Source organism: Macrotis lagotis, chromosome 5, assembly GCF_037893015.1.
Source record: "Macrotis lagotis isolate mMagLag1 chromosome 5, bilby.v1.9.chrom.fasta, whole genome shotgun sequence".
Classification (NCBI taxonomy): Eukaryota; Metazoa; Chordata; class Mammalia; order Peramelemorphia; family Peramelidae; genus Macrotis; species Macrotis lagotis.
The window spans coordinates 139,568,915-139,592,399 of NC_133662.1; the positions used below are offsets into that span (position 1 = coordinate 139,568,915).

Here is a 23,485-nt window from a genome sequence, read left to right on the forward strand (position 1 = left end):
GGGGTGGAGAGTAGGGGGTAAAAGATAGGGGTGGGAGAATATAAGATAAGGCTGACCCTTAATGAACCAACATCCCAGATGACAAGACAAGACATGGGACCAGTTAAAATCATGTAAGTGACAGAAGCTAATCCAACAGAAAAAGATGACATGAGGCATAGTTGATCAATCACCCAGTAAATAATAGCAATATATTATTTGTGTGATATTGACCCAATCATCTCACTTCTCTGAACTTCAGCTTCCTCAGCTGTAAAATGACTTCTAATGCCCTTTCCAGATTCAAATTCCATGAGTCAAATACTATAGAGTTCCCTGCAGGCTAAAGTAAAACAAGGAAGGATTCACAGAGAAAGAAGGGTCTGAACTTCATCTTAAAGGACACATTTTCACAGAGAAAGAAAGAGTTGAGTTTCATCTTCATAGATTCCAAAAGATTAAGAGATAACAGAATGCATTTTTTAAAAAGTCAATAAACATTCAGTAAAAGCCAATTATGTACTAGATAGCCAGAAAAGACCTAAGATGAAACTGAAATGACAGGATCAGACCTTTAATCTACCTCAATGATTTTAAAACAGTCAAGGAAAAAAGACCCACTGGAATAAAATGACTTGACAGGTCATTAAAAAATAGGAGAAACAGAATTGAAGCCCAGGTCCTCTTTCTCTAAATCCAAGGATTTTTCCACCACAGTGGAGGAAGGAGGTATATAGGAAAAAAAAAGTCAAGAATACATAAGATGTTTCACTAGAAGAAAGTAGAAAGAGACAGAATGGATAGGGCTACATTTTCAGAGGGCAATAAATGTCAGGCTAAAGAGACCTGAATTTTATTCTGTAGGCAATGGCCAATCACTGAAATTTTCTACATAGTTTATTCAAATAGGGTATTGGGGGTGGGGGTGGGGGAGAGGACTAGAGGAGTAAGAGGAATGAAGAAACAGAGACAGGTCTGGGAACCTAAAAGATAGCTTATAGATTATGATGACAAGTAAAACAGGAAAAACATTCCACCAAAATGAAGAGAACAAATTAGGGCTCAGTTCTGTTAGACAATGTACCCAAGGAGATCTTTAGAAAGACTGCTTCAGAGAAGAGTTATTACCAGCAAATAATTTCAAAGAAGAGACCTTCCATTATTACTGTTCCCCCTTATTCATAACACCCAATAGAAATGGTGCCTACATTCCAGCGTGGGCAGAAACAATACCCTCAATTCCCACTCAGTGCAGACATGTGGGGACAGCCCTGAGATGCCAAAGGAAAATGTGAACTCCAAATGCAGTTGTATTTTATAAGGCTTCACATAAATGTAGTCTTAGCAAAGTATTAAAAATAAAAGCCTGGAAATGTATGACGGCTAAAAAATAGTTCTAAAAGAGTTCTAACTTGGGGAACAAGTATTCTTCACTTCCTTTGTAGCCTGGGTATCATACCAAGGTAGATTAAGTGACTTTTCCCCAACTCATCTAATGAGCCAAAGACGTGAAGTTCTTTCTAACTTTCATTTCCAAAGTATTAAGTATATCTAATCATACTTAATTCTTAGCTAAAACAACCTTACTATTAAATTCCCAGAGGAAGGAGTTGGCACAGCTATTAGCTTTAATTATGATGGTATCCAGTTCTTACTAATGACTTCTCCTCTAGGATTAATGCTCTAAATTTGAGAGAAAATAGGACATAAAGCTTTTACACACACACACACACACACACACAAACATATATATATATTATATATACACACATGAACAGGCCCTCTACTAAGACACTTTTACAAATATTACCTCATTTGATCATCACAATAAATCTGGTGCGGTAGGGGTTATCATCATCATCACATTATTATATTGAGAAAACTGAAGAAAATCAAGATTTGCCCAGGGTCACACCAATAATGTTGTAAGTTAAATCTGAACTCAGATCTTCCTGATGCCAAATTTAAAATTCTTTGCACTATACCATATTTCCTATCTTCAAAATAAATGAACACATGACATGAGACAAAGGAAATCTCAGAATCCCTGGTTTCCCACCATACTCAATTCTAGATCATCTTCTCCATGAATTATTTCCTGATGGTCTCAACTCTGAGTTTTAATCTCCCAAATTACTTAGTGTTCATTCTGTATACATTCTGTGAGCATTTGTGTGTATACCTAAAATTTTTCCCTGATTTAGAATGAGGGCAGATAACACTTCCTTTTTATCTTTGTAGCCTACATCATTTAGCACAGTTCCTAAAACACAGGAGATTCAAAAGAGGCCAAGAAAGGATCTGAACCCAGGTCTAAGTACAAATCAATCATTCTTCCAAAAGGCAAGCTAGCATTCTGTTATCAACTAAAAGATCTAGATAAAAGAGGTTTCCTCTTTTAGACCTTTAAAGGAATTTATATAATTCTTCACCCTAAAAGATTGAAAAAGTGAAAGAATCCATTTCCCCCCCTGTTTCAATAAGCAGTTATTAAGGGCCTATTCTATTAGGTGTTACTATTACTAAGTCTGGGGGTACAAATAAGAAAAAAGAAAATATTCAGTGCCCTCAAGAAGCTTAAAAGGGGAAGCAAACAAAAGAAAACTAGAAAGTGGGTGAAAGTACCTAGGGGAAAGGGTATCATGTTCTGTATAGCTCATACCAAAAAGAGCTGCTAATGGGAAGTAGAGTTAGCTGGAAACTTCAAATCTTAGACTTTTATAAGAAAAACTTTGGGAGGAGTTTAGTGTTTGATGCTTCAGGTCTCTAATCAAAAGGAAGATGAGACCGATCTGAGAAGGTGTTGAGTTTCCAAAGAATGATGATGAATGGGGATCCTGGATGGTTGGTTCTTATCCTTCGCTACTGAAGAAGATCAAAATGACATCACTATGTTTGAGACAAATTACAGTGTGTCTGACTGTGGCTGATCATACCAAAACGAGCTCGGAATGCTCTATCACAGGGTTGGACACAAATAATCCATGTGAATACCTGGGGTAGGTATTCTAAATTTATGGATGTCATATTTCCTTTGAACTGCTTCAATTCTGCCTTCCTCATAGAGAGCAGCTGATGAGGGCACACCATGATGGATGATCCTGTGCCAGTGTACATGCTGTACAATCAATTCTAAAGTTCTACAATGAGACACATTGCGTCTTCTGGCCCTCTTGTGAGCACTTGTTCTGTGTGAGTTCTCCATAAAATAGATTTTTTTGGTTAGCGTACATCTAAGACAATTTAAATGGAAACGATTGTTTCCTGATATGGCATTGGTAGACAGTCTAGGTTTCACAGGCATATAGCAATGAGGTCAGCACAACTGCTCTGCAGACCTTCAGTCTGATAGTCAGTCAATACCTCTCCTCTCCCATACTTTCATTCGGAGCCTCCCAAATACTGAGCTAGCTCTGGCAATGCAAGTGTCAACCTCATTGTTAATATGCACCTCCTTGAAAAGGACAATGCACCAAGGTAAGTGGACTTGTCCACAACTTCTCCACTTCCTTTAATTGATGGCTCCACATATGGATGGTGTGGTGCTGGATGATGGAGCACCTGAATTTTCTTGGTGTTAATTGTAAGACCAAAATAAGCACAAGCAACAGAAACTCTTATCCATACTCTGTGCTTGAGGCTGCATTGAGCACAATAATCTGCAAACAGAAGATCATGTACCAATGCTCCCTCCACTTTGTTCTTGGCTTGTAGCATTTTCAGTTGAAGAATTTGCCATCAGTGTGGTAGCTGACTTTGAAGCCACGTTCATCTTCAGTGAAGGCATTTGATAGCATAGCTGAACACATTGTTTGTGCTGCCCAAGAACTCCAGGGAAAATGCCGGGAACACAAGTCTTTATACATTTGTAGATCTGACCAGGCCTTTGATTCCATCAGTCATAATGTTTTATGGAAAATTAAGTCAAAATTTGGTTGTCGAGAGAAGTTCATCAGTACTATATATCAATTTCATGACAGCGTGCATGCCCGGGTTCTGCATAGTGGGATGATACTCTCAAGATTTCCCAGTCACCAAAGGAGTGAAACAAGGATGTGTCCTTGCCTTATACTTTTAGGGGATCCTGGATGGGAATTATTGGAAGGGGGTTAAAAAAAATTGGAACAATTATATTAGACCAACTATGGACACTGTTATCCCCATCCAGAGGAGGAAAAACAAAACAAAGCAAAAACAAAAACAAAAGACAATCCTTCAGAATATGAATACTTTATAAAAAATATCTCTTATGTATCTCCGTATCTTAATCCTAATTCCTCATACCAAAAATGACTAATCTGTAAATGTTTATCAAAAATATGTATGTACAATATTAACTTGACTGTTTGCTGCTGAAGGGAGGGGGGTGGGAAGGGAGGGTGGAAGGAAATTTCATATCTTAAAAATCTGCATATGCACAAAGACGAATGTTAAAAAAAAATAGATGAACTTAAAAAATAAATTTTCCTTCATAAAAATTTGGAAACTAAAAATAAACAAATAAATAAATTGGAAACTTTCTTCCATGTTAATATATACTGAATTCCTTCATGTATTTATGCATTATAAACTCAACTAGTAGCAGTGGTGTGGTAATGGTAGTGATAGACAGACAAACCTATGTTGTTTTAATAATTCCTCACAACCATGAGATACATATTATCCCCATTTTACAAAAGAGGAAAACAAAATTCAAAAAATGCATCTAGATGTCATATATCTACTTTATTGCTACTACCAGATAAATTTAGAATTCAAATTTCATTTTTGCACAGCTGTAAGCTATAGTTGGATAGCCTCAAAAAAACATATTGAATCCAATTCCAGTATTTCTGACAATACAGATGGTTTTGTGTTTGTTTCTACAAGCAAATGAACACATGTTCTACAATTGTTCTTGTATAAAACCAAGTAACTATAAATTGCCATTTTGTGAAAAGATTCCTTACCTTTCAAAGACAAAAGTACTAATATATTATCAAAGGAAACATTTTCAGTTTTTAAATTACAAATTATTAATGACCATATGAAAACACTCTGAAGCAAATTTGAGTATCTTTGAGTATCTAGAAAATTGGTAAAAATGAACAAATAATAGTGGCAGTCAATATGACAGGCGGTATGAAAGGCAAGCACCCTGAAATACTGTTATTGATATACTAATCCAACTGCGGAAAACTAAGTGGTGTACTGGATATAAGACCAACCTCAAGTCAGAAGGACTTGAATTCAAAAATGAACTCAGACTCTTCATGCTTACTAGCTATGTGATCTAGGGCAAGTCATTTAACTCTTGATGTTCTCACATCCAGGGTCATCTCCAGTCATATTGATCTATATCTGGCCACTGAACCCTGATGGCTCCGGAGGAGAAAGTGAGGCTAGTGGCTTAGCACAACATCAAATTCATATGCATATCATGGCATCACCTCCCTGAAGCAATGGTCAAACAACAAAAGGATAAACAACAACAATCCAAACTCTTAAAAAACAATTTGAAAGGGTGGCTAGGTGTCTTAGTGGATAAAGCACCAGCCCTGGAGTCAGGAGTACCTGGGTTCAAGTCCGGTCTCAGACACTTAATAATTACCTAGCTGTGTGGCCTTGGGGCAAGCCACTTAACCCCATCTGCCTTGCAAAAAAAAAAAAAACTAAAAAAAAAACCAATTTGAAAGAGGAAAGGATGTTAAGTTACACATATTCTTTGAGTCAGTTGTATCTGGAACATAGAATACAGAAGACTAAAACAATGCTTCTTGCTAAAATAGGGAAAAATAACAAAAAAGGTATAGTATGGGCAACTTATTCATAGAAGCAATTTTTGTTGTAGCAAAGAATTAGAATAAGGAAATGGCTATACTAAATAAAGGGAATGAATGAAATAGAACTGAAAACTATGAAGAATTTAGAAAATGAGAACCATGCCTGAACTGATGTTCAATGAAATAAACAGAAAAGAATGAACTCAACGATAAACAACCAGCCAAAATCAATGAGATATTTATATTTTTATAACAAATACCTTCATTTTGTTCATTTCATTTTAACATACTATTATTAACTGCATTTACTTTGACATAGATGTGAATACTATTTCATAAGTCAGTTTACTTCATAATCTGAATCAGCTTACTGAAAAACGTTTCCAAGTTTCTTAGTATACATTATCTTCATTTTCCATATAACAGGAATATACTATTATAATTTACTCAATCACTTGTCACCCTGCCTGTTCAAAAGAAAGTGGTTCTAACTTCCTTTCAGAACAATTTTAAACTTAAATTACCCTGCCAATGGAGTAGAAACCTGCTTCTGCTTTATTTATACAAATGTCTTACAAAAATTGATAATATCTTATACCTATGCTCCAGAAAGGTTTCTTCAGTGCTTCCTAAGAAAATTAAATTCATTTTAGCTTTTTTTCATGATGTTACTCTGCCTGGAATGCCCTCTACCAAGCTCTAATTACCAATCTTTCAAAATGCTCGCTCTTCCATAAAAGCCTTCACCAATAAACTCCAGCCAACAGTGACCTCATTCCTACCCACTAGTCCCACTTCTCCTTTGTATGAATGATCTCAAACAGATTGTATATTTATTTTCACTTTATAAGATTTACCTTACAGTAATACCTATAGCTTTGTTTCCTTTCACAAAGATTTGTTAGCTTAATTGCATATTCATCTGAGAAAATGAGACAAAAAGCCAAAAACAAGCTGACTTCAGATTTGACAATTATGGTCTATAATATATTTTAAGGCATTTCATTCTGTTAAACACTATTGTTGTTTTGTATTTCTCTAATTTTTTACATATGTATATGTATATATGTATACACACACATACATACATACATACATACATAGATTATATTCTTTAATATCTCCAGGACTCATTATTCATATCCATACCCAGCTTCATATTCCATAATGGTGTTCAATCCAATACATAACACAAAGTTCAGTAGGCACTAAAATAATGCTTCTTGTTATATTCCAAGCCATAGCAATCTGCAAGCCACTTGGACTTCCTGAGACCATGTCCTGTAGGAATTAATCTATTCAGCTCTGAAGCTCCTAACTTAAGCTAGTCTCTGACTCTAGATTTTATATAAATCACCTATTCACAGACACATACACACCCCACCACCACCACCACCACCATCACTACCATACCAACACCACCACCCCCCACTCCTCTTTCTACCTTTTGCTCTGGTAATTGTAATCAAATCAATACTATCAATGCTCTGGAAAGAGCATGTTAATAGTCAGCTATATATCTCTGTGAACCATCCCCTATGATTTCTGAGACCAAAATACCCTTCTTTCCTCCACTCCCTCATATTAAATTCTCCTTCCCAGAAAGCAAAGAAACAAGCCATAAACTCATGGGAAAAAAATATTACCAGTGATGTCTTAATATCATTAATGACACTGAATAGATGGAAATTAATCTAATTGAGAAAATCATCAAGGAACATATAAAGTTATTTTCTCATTTTATTCTGCTTCCCTGAGGCTCAAGTGCATCAGTAACAGTTTCACAAAATATAGTAGTCCATTAATTCTCAGTTTGATTTCCTGTTGTGATGAGAGCTACATCTTTTTTTTTTATGTTTTTGCAAGGCAATGGTTAAGTGGCTCACCCAAGGCCACACAGCTGGGTAATTATTTAGTGTCTGAGGCCAGACTTGAACTCAGGCACTCCTGACTCCAGGGCCAGTGCTCTATCCACTGCGTCACCTAGCCTCCCCAATAGCTATATCTTAAGGTTCTTACTCCTACAGGTTAAGTTAGTCTTTCCTTTAAAAGGTGACTTCCTGGTTATCAAAATATAGGAAAAGAAAAAAAAAGCCAATCACTCCTCAATAATTGATTGCACTGTGAGCGATACTGAGGCAGGGACCATATATAGACACAAATGAATAGTAGCAATCTTCACTGACTATCCTGTTCTTATTAATCTGCTTTTGTTAACTGTCAGATCTTTTATGAATGTTTCATACTGTACAGACTCAACCTTCAACATCTATTTCAGTCTACAAAAATACAAGTAGGCAACCATCATCCTATCATAGAATCTGGTTTGGTAATTAAAAGAAAAATTTTCTAGAAAGGTAAACCAACCTAACATCTGTTATCTTGTTAAATTAGCTTTTTTTGTTTGTTTTGATTTTCAATAGTTTCAATCATGTCCAATTCTGTATGGAGTTTTCTCAGCAAAAATACAGGAGTAGTTTTCCATTTCCTCTCCTGCTCATTGTACAGATGAGAAAACCGAGGCAAACAGGAATCAAGTAACATGCCCAGAGCCATCCAGGTATCTGAGGCAGGATTTGAACTCAAGACATTCAGCTCTTCTAGTCTCCAGGCCCACTCAAAACTGCTGCATAACCTAGATGCCCCTATTAAATGAACAGAAAATGACAAAACTGACATAAAATTAACAGATGATCTAAAGGATCTAATTGGAATACCAATATCACAAGGACATTAAGAAATTTTTGTGTTGGGGTGGCTAGGCTGCGAAGTGGATAGAGCACTGGCCCTGGAGTCAGAAGTACCTGACTTCAAATCCGGCATCAGACACTTAATAATTACCCAACTGTGTGGCCTTGGACGAGCCACTTAACCCTACTGCCTTGCCAAAAACAAGATATTTTTGTGTTTATTGATGATGGTCAAATTCAAAAAACTTTAAGTGGATTTTATTTTCAAAAAAAGGTATTGAACAAGAAGTTAAAAAAAAGATTTTAGAAGTAATATAATTTTACAACCTCCAAATTCAATAATAAAAACTACTATAATATACTGAAATTTACTTCTGCTATCAAAGCAATTATACAGGGCAAGGGCCAGTATAGAAATATGCTTTTCCACTTTATATAAAAGTAATGGTGAATTCAATGACATTTTCTTCTGTACCAAGCCCTGCTCCCTCCAAGGCTTATCAATCCATACATTATATTAAGAAATCATTTTGGAACTTTCTTCTCTCCATCCCTAGTACCTACATATTTCCAAACCAAGAAATTAATAGATATAATAGCAAAGCTATGCTTATAAATCAATTAAGGAAAAGATAAATATTTTGATGTATTTAAAGACTGCGGTAACACTCCACATCTTGGGACCTTTTCCCTAAACTTTGGGAAAGCCTGAAAATAGTAAAAAAAAAAAAAAGTTAAATAAGGTCACAAAACTCAAGCAATACTACCCCAAAACAATCCTTACTCAGGGAGATGAGAAATTCTTTCACTAACAAAATTATTAAGTTCTAATATTTGAGTCAATCTCGAACATCCCTTTCTTCACCTCCTTGATACACAGATACAAAAGGGCAAGAGTTAAGCAAATGTAAAAAAGAAAAAAATCAGTTTGTCTCCCCCCCACACACACATAATAAAAAAAAGGAAGATACATTTAATAAAGGTCTGCTAAATAAAGTGAGGAGAGAGAAAAAAATAAACCATCATATTTTGCCCCTTTGGACTGATCTGAAAATAGTCCAGTAGCCAATTATGCCTTCAAGACCAGACAGAACTGGTAAGACTTTCCAGAGGGCTTTGCCTCTAGCTGTGGTTAAAACACCAGCTAGAAGCATCTGAAGAAATCTCATTTTGAATAATACTCTCCTACCAGCCTTTATCTACCCACATCTCCAATAAGAGATGAGGTGATGACTTAGAGTGCAGAATGAAACATTTTTGAGCCATGGTCATGACAGGAATTTGTTTTCCTTAACTATGCATATTGGTTTGAAAAAAGGTTTGTTTTTCTTTTATTTTTCCTTTTTTGTTATTTTTTCTTTTTTAATGAGTGGTGGTGAGAGTAGAAAGAGAGAAAATTGAATTTTTCAATAAAAAAATTTTAGCTTTTAAAAAGGATACCAAATTATGATAGAATAAAGCAGAATGGCTCAATTTGAGGATATAATATATATATATATATATATATATATATATATATATATAAAATAAACACTATATACTAGACTTCTGTTCTTTTATACATTGTCTGAGCTTCAGAACATTCTGCCTACAACTTCCAAAATTTGGCTTTATGAATACCAACAACCCAGGCTTGTTAAATCAGATATCACATCAGGTTGCTGTCTTGATCTTACATCCTGTACTGTATAATAGGGTCAATATTGATGTATACTCATTTACCTCTATGTCTGCCTAGCCCAGCTCCCACTTCTGAACTATTCTGGCCTATTGCTACCTAATATCCATTAGTTAGCTGTATTCACCTTTCAGATTAAAGAGTACAAAGATCACTCCAAAGGGGGCATTTTTAAAAAATTTTTTATTTATTTAAGTCAATGGGGTTAAGTGATTTGCCCAAAGTCACATATCTAGGCAATTATTAAGTATCTGAGGCCAGATTCAAACTCAGCTCCTCATAGTTTGCTTCATGTTGTTGTTGTTGTTGGGTCATCTCCAGCTCTTTATAAATCCTATTTGGCAAAAATACTGCAGTAGTTTGACATTTCCTTCTTGAGCTCATTTTACAGATGAGGAAACAAAGGCAAAATGGGTTACAATTCTTTCCCAGGGTCACAAAGCTACTAAGTATATGGGACCAGGTTTGATCTCAGGTCTTCCTGACTCTCAGGCCCAGTGCTCTAATCACTGAGCAAACTAACTGTACTTCTAACTTATGAATAAGTAGCACTTTTGTGATGTTCTGAGGTTTTCAAAATGCTTTACAAATATCTTTATCATTTCATCCTCATAATCCAAAACTGGAGACAAAATACCATTGCACAAAATTTACTACTACTAACTAATGTTAAAGCAAAGATGGTGAGAGTATATGAACAGGATAAGTTATTTTTCCAAACTACTTTCTTTGCTTTAAATACCATGAAAAAGAATATAATTCAAGGAGATTAAATGTAAAAAATGCAAAATACTTAAGGACACACAAATCTTTCATCATGGAAATTTAGCTTCTGCTCTTAATAACTGAAAAGGCAACAAAATTAGGAAAAAAATTAAATTGATTAGAAAACATCAAAATATGTAAAGGAAAAAATTCAAATCATACAAAATAATAGGCTACTGTTATGTTAAAAGCATTAATTGGAACTAATCACAATTCTATGCATTCTGTGCTCTGGAAACATGGACATTTCATTAGCTGAACAATATAAAAGGAATTCTGTGCCATTCTAGGATGGTGCTTATCAGTTTCAGAGTTTAGGTTGTGCCACTGTTTCAAAGTGTATTAGTTTTATAAGTCTACCTAGTACTGGAATTTATCCTTAAAGGATTATTGTACTTATGCCCTAAAGTTCAGAAGAGTAATTAATTGTTCATGATGAAAATACTAACTTATCATTCTCAGTCCTCTGAATGTGACTTTGTACCATACTAGTTCATTAGGACATTGTAGGAGGAAAAGCAGAAAGAAAACGGAAAAGGAGCAATTAACCAAAACCAAACAAAATTCAGACTTGGTGGAGTCTGCTTTCATAGTACACATGGGGTCTCTTTCTCTAAGTTTGCTTGTCTTACCTCTAGGTCACAGGTGTACTCTGTTCCATCAAGGAGCATCACTTTACAGGGCACCATTTTTAGTTTCTTGGAAGCCTTCTGGGCAGCCTTCTCCACCTTGAGTTCAGTAGTCTGAACTTCCTTAGTCTCCCTTTTAGTAGCTTCTCCTTCTTGTTTTTCTTCCCGGATTCCTTCTATCTTTGTCCCTTCTATCTCTTTACTATCTTCTTTAGCAGGCTGTCGAGAAAACAATATAATTAATCATTATAATACAACAAAGGCTAACCAACTTCCCAAATACATCCATCCTGTTGAACTTAATTATCTCTAAACTAGGAGTTCTCTAAATGGGTACATGAACATTTTTAATTATTATTTTACTACTCTGATAACTGTATTATAATAATTGTTTTCCTCTGAATTTCTATTTTAAAGCATTTAGAAACATTATCCTGAGAAAGGGTCCTCGGGTTTTACCAGACTGCCAAAGGGGTACATTATATAAACAAGACTAAGAACTAACACTACAAAATGGCTTCAGAAAAACCTGGGAAGATTTGTGTGAACTGATGCAGACAAGTGATCAGAATCAGGAAAACATTGTTCCCAGTAAGAGCAATATTATATGATTATCAACTGTGAATGATTTTGTTATTTTCAACAGTACAATGATCCAAAGAAAATAATGAAAAATACTATTCACCTCCAGAGAAAGAACTAATGAAATCTGAATGCAGATCAAAGCATGCTTTTTTTAACTTTATTTTTTTTGTTTGCTTTTGGTATGTATTTTCTGTTACAACATGGCTAATATAGAAAGATATTTTATATAACTGCATATGTTGATCTATATCAAATTGCTTGCCTTCTCAAGGAGGGGGCAGAGGAAGATGGGAAAGAATAAAGAACTCAATTTTTTTTAATGTTTAAAATTGTTTTACATGGAATAGGGGGAAAAAGAAAATATAGAAGGGGGGGGATACTGCCCTAAGGTGACTATACGTAAATTGCTACTAATGTAAATAATGTAAATAATCTTTGTAGATTATATACATTTATGTAAATAAATTTAAATTTTTCATTATTCCTATCCAAATTTAGATTTTAATATTCCTCTAGAAAAGAGCCAATGAAATCAAAGCACAAGAATTATTTTTTCATCTGCTCTCAACATTAACCTAAGATTATGCAGAGAGGAAGAGGAGAGCATTAATTAATATCTATCCTCATCCAAAAAAGGAACAAAAACAAATGAAAGCACACATGAAACTAAAGGGACAAAAAAAATCGGAATCTTTAAAGTGGATCTTTTAGTTTAGGTTTTCCACGCTTAGCATAGTGCCACCACACTGAAGATCCTTGATAAATAATTACTTTTTAAAATATTTTATTTGTTTTTCCAACTACACAGCAATGGAAGTTTTTACCAATCATTTTTTGCAAGGTTTTGAGTTTTATATTTTTCTACCTCCTTCTCCTCCCTCCCCTTCCCACTGACAGAAAGCAATCTGATAGAGGTTCTACATTTATAACCATGCTAAACATATCCATAGTGATCATGCTGTGAGGGAGGACTGTTAAATAATTATTGACTGACTGACTATTAAGTTCTTGCTGATACCTAAGATTTGTAGAGGGAACCGCTCCTGGAGCAATCCTCTGGACTAAAACAGATTTGGTTGTCTGATCCTTAAAATCTTAGACAGTTACCTGGGGTGCTGAGGGTAAGTGAGGTTGTGTGGCAGGACCACATGGCCCACAGAGGCAAACTAATCATGGTCATCCTTTGGACTGAAAGAGGACCACATCAACCAAGTTGATGGTGGTATGTTTATGCCAGGATTTAGGAATTTAGGGAATTTAGGGAAATTATTCTCCAAATATCTTGAGTTTGCTATCAATAATTTTGGCATTAGAAAATAAAGTTCTAAAGTCAGTATAATGAAAACCTTACCGATTAATAATTCAAACCACAAGAAAGACATACACAGCCAAAAACTGTGAAATAATGCCAAAAAATTGACATGGGATGCATGGGAATTTCTGGGTTTGTTTTACACTCAAAGTATTGCAGATCTGGCACCAGAAGGAGCTGAACAGCCATCTTTTCAGCCCCTCTCACATTACAGATAAGGAGATGAGTGAACTAAGGCCCAGAAAATTCAAGTAAATTATGCAAAGTGATGAAAGTAGCGCCTGAGGTCAAGATTTGAACCTGGGTCTCCTGACTTCAGTCAGCGCACTCTTTCCTCTTTTCTATGAGGTCTTCTTCCTTTTATTCAAATGAATATCTAAATCAAGTAAAGAGGAAACAGGCTTAAATTGATCCTCATCTACAACAATTTAAAAGTTACCTTAATTTAGGGGTGGCTAGGTGGTGCAGTAGATAGAGCACCAGCCCTGGAAATCAGGAGGGCCTGAGTTCAAATCCAACTTCAGACACTTAATAATTATCTTAGCTGTGTGACCTTGGACAAGTCAATTAACCCCAGTGCCTTACAAAAACAACAAAAAATAAATAATAAGTTACCTTAATTCTTAATCAACCAGATGACTTCAAGAGTCAGAGATAGAATGAACCTTAGAGACAATGGAACTTGTTTTATCTCTTCCAATTCCCTCATTTTTACAGGTTAGGAAATTGAGGGCAAGAGGGGAAAATAATTTGCCCCTTGTCATTTGCAGAATATAGCAATTAAACTGCATAATTCCTAAAGTTCTTAAGATTCTTTTCTTAAGAGTCTCCAGGGAGAGACCAGTTCCTAAAGTGTTATGGATGCTCTGATCAGACTAGAGGAATTCTGATTGTTTAAAGACTGGCAAGTCCTTTTTATTTCTCAAACAGCATCACTAAGCCATCCCTTTATTTGTTCCAAATCATCTTTTAAAACATACCTGTGTCTCAGCACTACTAACAGAATGTTTCTCCTCCTTATCATCAAGTCTCGCTTCCTGCCGTTTTTTCTCAAGGATTTCTTCCCCATCCCCCTGTGACACTGTCCCTTCTTCTGGAAGGGAGTCATCTTTTTCAACTATGGGCTCTTCGACAACAGCTTCAGGGGGCTCTTTCCTTTCAATTCCATCTTTGGCCTCTACCAGGTTATATGATTTCTGTTTCTTAAGCCATGGGGGTATGAAGCGAGAAATGCCCCGACTCTCTGAGGGATCCTTCTCCTTCTTCTGACTCCGGGGGCTGCTTTTGCTAACAGCAGCAGTAGGGGACACTGAACTTTTGTCCTCAGGTTCTGAGGATGGATTCTGTTGACTTTCTGATGCTTCTTCATCAGGTTTGGCCTGGGTGGCATCCGATCCTATCTGTTCAGCCTGTTTGTTCACTTCGGACTCGGAACCAACTTCGGTAGTCATGGTCACCATGGATGCTAAAAATAAAATCAAAGCACAAGAATTATTTTTTTCATCTGCTCTCAACATTAGCCTAAGATTAAGGGCACACAGAGAGGAAGAGGAGAGCATTAATTAATATCTATCCTCATCCAAAAAAGGAACAAGAACAAATGAAAGCACACATGAAACTAGAGGGGCAAAAAGCATCGGAATCTTTAAAGTGGATCTTTTAGCTTAGGTTTACCATGCTTAGCATAATGCCACCATACTGAAGATCCTTGATAAATAATTACTTTTTAAAATATTTTATTTGTTTTTCCAACTACATGGCAATGGAAGTTTTTACCAATCATTTTTTGCAAGGTTTTGAGTTTTATATTTTTCTACCTCCTTCTCTTCCCTCCCCTTCCCACTGACATAAAGCAATCTGATAGAGGTTCTACATTTATAACCATGCTAAACATATCCATAGTGATCATGCTGTGAGGGAGGACTGTTAAATAATTATTGACTGACTGACTATTAAGTTCTTGCTGATACCTAAGATTTGTAGAGGGAACCGCTCCTGGAGCAATCCTCTGGACTAATGCAGATTTGGTTGTCTGATCCTTAAAATCTTAGACAGTTACCTGGGGTGCCGAGGGTAAGTGAGGTTGCGTGGCAGGACCACATGGCCCACAGAGGCAAACTCAATCATGGTCATCCTTTGGACTGAAAGAGGACCACATCAACCAAGCTGATGGTGGTATGTTTATGCCAGGATTTAGGAATTTAGGATTATGGTTGTTATAGTGAGGGATATGCTGTACATAGACATCCTTCTCACTTGCCTTTTCCAGAACCATTGACCCATGACCTGATTTGATAGGAAACAAGGCTTCTGGTGATGATATGAATGCTGAGGGAGTCTCTTGGTCTTTGGATGTGGTTTCCTTTGTTAATATCAGCAAGGTGCCCTAGCACTCTGGCACTGCTGGGCAAAGTGCCAATATGTGATATCTGGTCACAAAGTGGCAACCCACAGGATATCCAAGTCTGACTCTAGATGGACTAATCATCAGTGAGGCTTTTCCTCTCAGACCTTTAACCATACTCCCCCTGAAACCCAAAGACTTTGAAAAATCAAGTGTTCAAATCAGACCCAAGTTGCTGGATATCCCAGCTGGGAATAATGGCTTAGTACCAAGTTCTGTACCCATGTCAGCTCCGCTGGACCCATGCCCTATGCTTTCAAACTAAAGACCTTTGGGGAACAACGTCCCTATATCTCATCACCCCCTTTCCAAAGGAATGGTGAAAGCTACATTCAGGAAAGGGATAATGGAGATTTTAAAAATAATATATTATTTTCAGTAGTAGCACTTACTTTATTTTTTTATTTTATTTTTTTATTTTTTTATTTTTTAAGCACTTATTTTATAGAATGGTAGTTCTTAACCTTGTTTATGCCATGGACCCCTATGGCAGTACAGTGAAGTCCAAAAGTACCCTTTCTCAGGATAATATTTTAAATGCATAAAATGAAATGTGTTAGAATAAAGCATTATAACCTAAGTCTTCTTGACTCTGAGTCAGGTTGGCTCTGTACCCAACAAGTCATTCTTCCCCTGAGTGTCTTCTATATGAATATAAATTAATTCATAAATGCTAATGGAGCAGTTATGCCATACTGGATAAAAAGCTGTGCCTGAAGCCAGGATACCTTAGTTCAAACCTGTCCTAAGATACTATCTGTGAGACCTTGAGTAAGTCACTAATTCACTTTCCTCATCTGTAAACTGGAGATAATAACAGTATTGACTTCTCCAAGGGTTATTTTGAAGATCAAGTGAGATCACTGTAAATTACTTAGCACAGCCATTACACTATGGGAATTAAGACTTTTTAATTTTACAATCTACCAGTTTTTAAGTAAATTCAAATTTCCAAAGATATAACATACTAGAAAATGAAACAAATTATTTTATAGCATATATATGTTCTAAATACACAGGTCTGTTTGCATGTTTTAGAATGTCAATACCCCAATGAGCAAAGAAATATTCTTGTCTTTCTCTGTATCCCTGGTGCTGATTAGCAAAGGATATTCACTTAATAAATGTTTAATGACTTGCTTAATGGCAAGAAACTAAAAGTTCATAAATTTTCTATTTTTTAAATCACATTTTAAATCCATTCCTGAACATCCTTTCTTCTAATTCCAACTTATGCCAATTCCAGAAACATCAAAATATAATCAAAATCCTTCCATCTTTACTAATCCCCCCAAATCCCTGATTTTTATTTTTTGGAGGGTTGTGAACTATCTACTCAAGGCTGAGACTAGGTATCTCTTGTCTGAAGGTAATCTTTCAAGCTTGAAGTGAGTCATTCCAAGGACTTTACAGTGAAAGGACATCAGAACTGAAAAGGGTCTTGAGAGTTACCTCACTTTTACAGATGAAGCAACTGAGGTCCACTGAGAGTGAATGGTCCCAGAATACGGCAGAGCCAGATCAGAGTCCAGATCCAATTCCCAAGTTCTATTACAAATGTTGCCTTACTATAAACTAACAATAGGCATCTCATCACACTGTTTGAGTTGGTGTTTAAAACTTTTCAAATCAAAGCTGTGTACGAAATCTAAATATCCAACAATGTTTCAAATTTACTCGATAACCATCAACCCCAGCACTTAAATTCATTTATGAGTCTTAGGTCTCTAAAAAAGAGCTGTTGACAATTTGCCAAATTTTTTTAAGAGCAGTAAAACACTAACCTTAAAATTTCTTACTACCATGCTAAATATATGCAGGTGTTATTTTCTTTCAGAGTGCAGGATAGCATAAAATCTATTCTGGCCTAGGAAATTGCTGATCTCCCATCATGAAGTTATTTTATATTTCAATCAAAGTTCTATCTATCTAAACTGGCATTTTACCTTTCTTAAGGGCACTTAGGTGGCATAGTGGATCGAGTGCTGAAGCAGGAGACAGAAAACCTGAATTCAAATCATGCCTTAGACACACTAGCTCTGGGACCTCAACCTCTACCTAGTTCAGTTTCCTCAACTGTAAAATAAGGTTACTATTTTAGCACCTATCTCACAGAGTAGTTGTGAGGATCTAATGACAAAATATCTGAAAAACATTTAGCATAGTATTGGGTACTTAACAGGCATTTAATAAATGTTTATTTCCTTGATTCATTCTTTTTTTTTTTAGGTTTTTGCAAGGCAAATGGGGTTAAGTGGCTTGCCCAAGGCCACACAGCTAGGTAATTATTAAGTGTCTGAGACCAGATTTGAACCCAGGTACTCCTGACTCCAAGGCCGGTGCTTTATCTACTATGCCACCTAGCCGCCCCCCTTGATTCATTCAGTGTCACTTTGGAATATGTGAAAACATAAATGTAGACTATAATCTAACATAATAGTGACAATAACATGAGATTTTCAGATTTTGATCACATTATAAGAAAAACCACATGACTTTTTATTCAATCAGCATTAATGAGATAATGGATTGGAGATTTCAAACTAGTTGGACCAGAAGTTAATTAAAAGCAAAAAAGTCATTATGAAATAGCTCTTTCATTATTCAAGGTAAAACTGTACAAAGCAACATCAGTTAAATTCATCTTCAAATCACATTGTCAAATGTTTATAAATCAATGAATCAATGAAATACAAATATGAAAAAATGAAAAATAATTGCCATTTTGAGCAATCACTTAAGCTATTAAATATCATTCCATTAATGTTAGGGAGAAAATTCTTAAAGCAGTTAAAAAGGTTAAAGATAAGTAACTATGTCTTCATGATTCCTACAGTACCAAATAATAAGTTACTCAATAATTATTTTGTTGATATAGCTTTTTTTGAATAAGATTTTTGAACCTGTTACTCTGCTCTTCTTAGGAAACCATAATTCTATACAATTGCAATACCTTCAGCTGCTTCACCTAAGACTATAATAGTGAATCCTACAATTTTAAAGGATCTTGGCAATCATCTCATCCACATATACTTTCCTCTCCCTTTCCCTTTACAGATGAGAATATTGAAACCTAGATAATTAAGTGCTTTGTCCAAGGTATGAATAGGCAGGCTGGGAAGAGAAACTGTATCTTCAAATTGTACTCATTCTAGAACATTTTCCCCATCCCTCCCTCTCTAATTACTTTCCTATGAAATCTACTATTTATACAGTTACATATTAAGTAAAATACTTCCTATGTTCCCATTTGCCTTATTAGCATCAGCTAAAAAGAAGATTGGAGATTAACATCAAGCTCATTAGGAGATCATGTGGTTTCAACACAATCAGCATGTTAGCATGCTTCATCAGTGCTTATAAAAGTTTTCATTATTGTTACAGCACTATGAGAAAATGCATGCATCATTTAACCTTCAGTCATGCAGAAGCTTCCATTAATAAAATAACAGTACTGGCTAGGTGGGTAGTTGTGTAATAGCAATTCTTCATGTGTAATTCTTCTTCAAAGGAGAGGTTAGTTACCAAGTTAACAACTTCACTATGTCCATATACAACTAAGTTTTGTTGGAGATTGTTTTAAATCAACCACTGATTAAAACTCAGAGCATAAATACATTCATGATTCTGCCCCCCCCAAAAAAAACACCTCTATACTAATATATTTCTAACCAGGAATTCACAATATTTGGGGGGGAGGGAAAACTTGTGAAATCCTAGAAAGTCTTGAAATCATCAAAAGGGAGGTGAGGTTAGGGGAGAGAGGGAAGTAATGAGGTTATTTATAAAATTCCTTTATGGAGAAAGGACTCAGCTGCTAGCTGAGCACCTATTTTATGTAACAATCTCAGTAACCATGAATAAACAGTCAGAGAATCTTAGATTTGGAAGTGATACCGTAAACAATCAAAAACAACTCCCATCTTTTATGAGCCCAAATTGGTTCCCAATGGCTCCAAGTCTCATGATCAACTACAAGAATGGGCTTCCTCCTTTAACTCTTAATATCACTCTAGAATTTTTCTATCTGATGTATGATTCACCTTCTCATTCTTTTATTTGCATACTTATTTCTGCTGTGCCCTTACTACTCTCCAAGATGGAGGGAAACGACATTGATTCTTGCAAACCCTATTCTAAGATTTCAATCAACCAATCTCTATCCCAATTCAGGATACCTGCAGGTGCACAGCAATAGCTAATTGTTGGACTCAACTTCACCCTTCTTGCCTTCAGAGCGTAACTTCAACTTTCCAGACAATCTGTTTTCCCTCCCTATCTGGGCAAAGAGCCCTCATCCCTACTTTTATAGGAGGAAAACTAGAATCCCCTCTCCACTGTGACCAAAAGGCCCCTTTCCCAATGATAGTGAGTTGCTGCTATAGGACAGATAACCTGATAACCAGATAACCCCTAAGACCTCCTTAGGACTTTTGATTCTAATTGGCCTATTATCAACCTCTTGCTTGTATATATTGTCTTTCCCAATTAGGGAAGCGAACCCACTAAAAACAAAGATTGGTGATTCTTTTTTTATATCCACCCCCAACACAGTACTTTGCATACAGTAAAAACTTAATAAATTCATTCATTCACCAATCAACATTCTTTATTAAGGATAATGAATAATAACAAATAATGAAACAATTCCCTACTGGCAAGGAAATCACATTCTAATGAGAGACAACAGGGACATACATAAGTATAAAGAGAATAGATATAAATAAATGCAAAATAGTGAAATACAAGATTGTTTGGAGGGGGGGCAACTGGCAGTTAGAGAGAGATGATGAATGAGCAAAGAATTTGTATAGGATAATAGTTACCCACCTTTTTAGTCTCAGGACCCCTTTATAATTTTAAAGTTATCAAGAAACCCAAAGAGTTTGGTTTTTGTGGGCTAGATCTATTCATATTCAACATTTTAGAAATGAAAAGTCCAATTATTGCATTAATTTTAAAATAAGTTCATTATATGGCTTAACAAACTGTGGTATATGTATGTCATGAAACACTATTGCTCTATTAGAAACCAGGAGGGATGGGAATTCTGGGAAGCCTGGAAGGATTTGCATGAATTGATGCTGAGTGAGTTGAGCAGAACCAGAAAAACACTGTACCCTAACAACATGGGGGTGATGATCAGCCTTGATGTACTTGCCCATTCCATCAGTGCCACAATCAGGGACAATTCTGGGTTATCTGTGATAGAGAATACCATCTGTATCCATAGAAAGAATTGTGGAGTTTGAACAAAGACCAAAGACTATTACCTTTAATTTAGAAAAAAAACCATTATCTTATGTAATTTTGCTATCTCTTATACTTTATTTTTCTTCCTTAAGGATATGATTTCTCTTTCATCATATTCAACTTAGATCAATGTATACCATGGAAACAATGTAAAGACTAACAGACTGCCTTCTTGGGGGTGGGGGGAGGGAAGCAAGAACAGGGGGGAAAATTGTAAAACTCAAAATAAATAAAATCTTTCTTAAAAAATAAGTTCATTATAGAAAATAAACATTTTAATGAAAAACATTTTCAAAAACACAAATTTAATAAGAATACTGCAAATCTCTTTAATATATGGCTTAATAAAAAGTAACTGGATTGATTCTCTTATATACTTCTATAGTCAGGATACCTGGAGGCCCACAGCAATAGCTAATTGCTGGACTCAACTTCTCCCTTCTTGCCTTCAGAGCTTAACTTCAACTTTCCAGACAATCTGCTTTCCCTCCCTATTTGGGCAAAGAGCCCTCATCCTACAGCCTTCATTCTACAGTCAATCTATTGAGATTATGCTGCCATATCTTAAATATATGGGGAAAATCCACCCTCACACAAATGTATACTGTAGTTGGAAAAAGGAGGAGTATTTTAACAGGCAGATAATGTCAGATTTATTAAGAAAAATAATCTTGACTTTGTTGGTTCCATAAAAAGGCCTCTCTCCATGGACTATCCTTTGAGAACCAATAATGTAAAAAAGTGGTGCTTGAGTTGTTCCTTAAAGGAGGAAATAAGAAAGGGGTGCCTGTCAGATATAGGAAGCTAGTCAGTGCAAAGGAAGCATTTATCAAATGTCTATAAAATTGACTTGTCAACAATTACACAGCTGGTTAATAGCAAAAGAAGGATAAGAACTCATATCTCCTGATTCTCAATCCAATACCTTTTACACTATCATACAATTAATTTTTTAAGCCCAAGTTGATATCTCAATGGCTCCAACCCTCATGATCAACTACAAGGATGGTCTCCTTCCTTTGATTTCTCATATCACTCTAGAAATTTTCTGTTATATGTATGATTTACCTTCTCATTCAGTTATTTGCATTCTTATTTCCTCTGTGCCCTTACTCCTCTCTAAGATGGAGGGAACTCTTGAAAGGACAGGAATTGTATTACTTCATTTTTGCAAACCTACCCAGCGGTATCATCAAAGCTATCTTTAGGAAAGGCAGGATAAATTAGCAGCACCCTCAAATTTAGAGATTTGCCATATAAAGGCTTCAAGATCTGATGACTGACATACCCCATAAAACCTTGTCATTCTGCGATGTAAAGGGGGGGGGGGGAGAAGAAAAGAAAAGAAGTATTTAAATAAACACCTGCTAAAATGCCAGACACTAATCGACACACTTGAAAAAGATTATCTCATTTGATCTTCACAACCACCCTTGGAAATAGGTGCTATCATTACTTCCATTTAGCAGAGGAGAAAACCAAGGAAAACAGAAGTTAAATGACTTGCCCAGGCTCATGCAATTAGTGTCTGAAGCCAGTCTGATTCCATCATTCTATCCACTGTGATGACCTAGCCACCAACAACATCCCATAGACCAAGAAATCCTATGTAAAATCTTCAAGATTCCTACAGGTGTCTCCACTCTCCTCAGCTCTGTCCATATGAGAAATTTTCCCGTATTGTTGTCTTGCTTAAAGTCGAATTTCCAGAACTAATTACTGATGTGAGATGGGGCCTGCCTTAGAGAAACAAATCCTCTAATGGTCAGTGGATATAGGCTTAAAGGCTATAAAAAAAAAAATTCTCAACGTTATTGCCACCCCACCCTCCCAAGGGCATATCAAGCTTCAGGTACTTGTTCTAACATTCCTTTCTACTCTAATATATAATAGATATAATTAAGAGTTACATTGCAAGGGAGAAAAATGGGTTGAATTAAGGGTAGTAGCATTATTATCTTTAGTCAGCTATGACTATTCTCTGTATGTTGCAACAGAGATTTAAAAATTTATTAATTTAATGAAACAGAAAAAAAATCACTAAGTTAACAGGCATTTTTGAAGCATCTACTGAGTTATTGGCATGATTCTAAGCACTGGGGAATACAAAGTCAGGCAAAAATAAATCAACAGGGGAGGCTAGGTGGTGCAGTGGATAAAGCACCAGCCCTGGAGTCAAGAGTACCTGGGTTTAAATCCGGTCTCACTTAATAATTACCTAGCTGTGTGGCCTTGGGCAAGCCACTTAACCCCATTTGCCTTGCAAAAACCTATAAATCAATCAATCAATCAATCAACAGACCATAGTCCCTGCTCTTACATTTTGATTCCCATGCATCCTAAAAATGAAGGCATCCAAACCAAAACCCACAAACCAAGCAAGGTGTAAAAAAAAGAAATGTAGTAATGCAAAAAGTTTGGTTCAAGC

General features: G+C 35.9%; 1 protein-coding gene across 13 annotated transcripts in view; it reads right to left on the reverse strand.

The window, feature by feature from the left end:
* EPB41L2 (erythrocyte membrane protein band 4.1 like 2) overlaps nucleotides 1-23,485 on the reverse strand; it is a 262,601-nt gene that overhangs the window by 140,206 nt on the left and 98,910 nt on the right. For all 13 annotated transcript variants that reach the window (XM_074187588.1, XM_074187579.1, XM_074187578.1 and 10 more), the window contains exons 2-3: nucleotides 14,381-14,865; nucleotides 11,507-11,722 (exon numbers count right to left, since the gene is read on the reverse strand). In XM_074187588.1, the coding sequence (XP_074043689.1) occupies nucleotides 11,507-11,722; nucleotides 14,381-14,860 (696 nt within the window). In that variant the 5' untranslated portion in view covers nucleotides 14,861-14,865. The remainder of the gene's footprint in view (nucleotides 1-11,506; nucleotides 11,723-14,380; nucleotides 14,866-23,485) is intronic.